The 648-nt window shown below is 40.6% G+C and overlaps 1 protein-coding gene across 1 annotated transcript in view; it reads right to left on the bottom strand.

Moving 5' to 3' along the window:
* Window positions 1-403, bottom strand: part of shox (shox homeobox) — a gene marked incomplete at its 5' end in the record, with an annotated part of 6,194 nt that extends 5,791 nt beyond the window's left edge. The window contains 1 exon segment of the mRNA XM_014000017.1: window positions 314-403. Within this exon segment, the coding sequence (XP_013855471.1) occupies window positions 314-403 (90 nt within the window).
* Window positions 404-648: the final 245 nt, after the last annotated feature.

Here is a 648-nt window from a genome sequence, read left to right as displayed (position 1 = left end):
TAAATAAACTTTGTAAAAGAAAATGATTTTATGCAAAATTCCAAGCAGGAAAGAAGAAAAAAATATGAGAAAGATGCAGAAGTTTCTTCTTTTTATTGTCCTTTTGTTCTTATTTTTTAATCTATTAATAATCACAATCATTAGGGGGTAAAACAATTTTACAATAGTGATAATGTGTGTAAATGTGGTATAATTACTGTAGTTTTTCCCTGATTGTAAGTATTTATATATAAGAGCTTGTACTATTATTATTGGTAGTGATGGTAGTAGTAGTTGAAAAAGACATGGGTGACCTGAGTCCTACCTGAACTCGGGCCTCGGACAGTCCCAGCCTCTGGCTCAGCTCCTCGCGCATGAAGGCGTCCGGGTAGTGGGTCTCGTCGAACAGCCGCTCCAGCTCGTTCAGCTGCTCTAACGTGAAGTTCGTCCGACTCCTCCTCTGCTTGATCTTCGTTTGCGTCTCGTCCTCGATGGGCTTTGAGTCCTCTTTCCTGTCTTTCACATCCGTGGTGCCTGTTGTTGTTGTTGTTGATGATGATGATGGTTTTATTTACAGACACGAAGAAGAAAGGAGGGAGGGAGTCAGCATCATGGTCGGGGACCTCTAAATGACGTTTTCACGTTTATTTTATTGTTTTAATGGGGCTC

This window comes from Austrofundulus limnaeus, unplaced genomic scaffold (genome assembly GCF_001266775.1).
Source record: "Austrofundulus limnaeus strain Quisiro unplaced genomic scaffold, Austrofundulus_limnaeus-1.0 Scaffold2639, whole genome shotgun sequence".
Taxonomy (NCBI): Eukaryota; Metazoa; Chordata; class Actinopteri; order Cyprinodontiformes; family Rivulidae; genus Austrofundulus; species Austrofundulus limnaeus.
Note: the sequence above shows the minus strand (reverse complement) of the source record. Positions and strands in the feature narration are given on the sequence as shown.